The 892-nt window shown below is 29.1% G+C and overlaps 1 protein-coding gene across 2 annotated transcripts in view; it reads right to left on the reverse strand.

Moving 5' to 3' along the window:
- Positions 1-892, reverse strand: part of LOC119594566 (insulin-like growth factor-binding protein complex acid labile subunit) — a 106376-nt gene that overhangs the window by 1091 nt on the left and 104393 nt on the right. Inside the window, exon 4 of one of the 2 annotated variants that reach the window (XM_037943601.1) lies at positions 43-77. The exons of the other annotated variant lie outside the window; for it this stretch is intronic. Within the exon in view, the coding sequence (XP_037799529.1) occupies positions 43-77 (35 nt within the window). The remainder of the gene's footprint in view (positions 1-42; positions 78-892) is intronic. 2 annotated transcript variants of the gene reach the window in all.

The following is an 892-nucleotide window of genomic DNA, read 5'->3' on the forward strand; positions in this document are numbered from 1 at the left end:
ACTATGTTTGCTCTGCATGTACGAAATGTTAACATGGGAAACTGACATAATAATATTTTCAATATTAATATTTTTACCTGATAGACACTTTCACGAATTCATTGTTGAAATATAGAATGAGAGCGAGCAGTTTAATTCATATGTATTGCATTTTTGCAACTTCGCTTGCATTGTATGCATTAAACACTAAGATGGAAGACTGATATAATAACATTTTCAATTATATTGTATTCCTTGATGGCCAGCTTCCTGAATTCATTGTTGAAATATAAAAAGGACAGTTTAATTAATATCTATTGTTTTTTTTGCAACTTTGCTTACATTGTATTATTAAATGCTAAGACTAATATAATAACATTTTAACCTACATTGTTTTCCTTGAGGAATAGCATCATGAATTTGTTGTTAAAAATGTATAAAATATGTGAATGAGAACGAACAGTTTCTAATATAAATCGATACGCGTTAATTGCATAAGTTGATAGGTGACAGTCACATATCTAACTTCGTGATTTTTCTCATTTTTATCCTTTTCACATATAGAGGCGTTTTAATAAAATCGACATGCAATAAAAAAAAGATAATGAAGACGGGCATATCAATTCATTTGAGAATTAAAATTGAAACTATCAGTTTAAGGTTTTATGCCATTATGACAACAATAAAAATAATAGTGATGATTGTGATGATGATTTGAGCCTGTATATCTACCTCTGCAATATATCAATAATAGCGGCGTATTATATAAATATTCAGATATTACAACTAATAAAGATCTGGTTTTGATACTAGGATTACTTTTATCCGTTGATAAGGGACACTTTAACACACAAACATGCATTCACTCATACCACACACACTCGCAAAGGCTATAATGGCGTAAACTTACATA

This window comes from Penaeus monodon, chromosome 34 (genome assembly GCF_015228065.2).
Source record: "Penaeus monodon isolate SGIC_2016 chromosome 34, NSTDA_Pmon_1, whole genome shotgun sequence".
Classification (NCBI taxonomy): Eukaryota; Metazoa; Arthropoda; class Malacostraca; order Decapoda; family Penaeidae; genus Penaeus; species Penaeus monodon.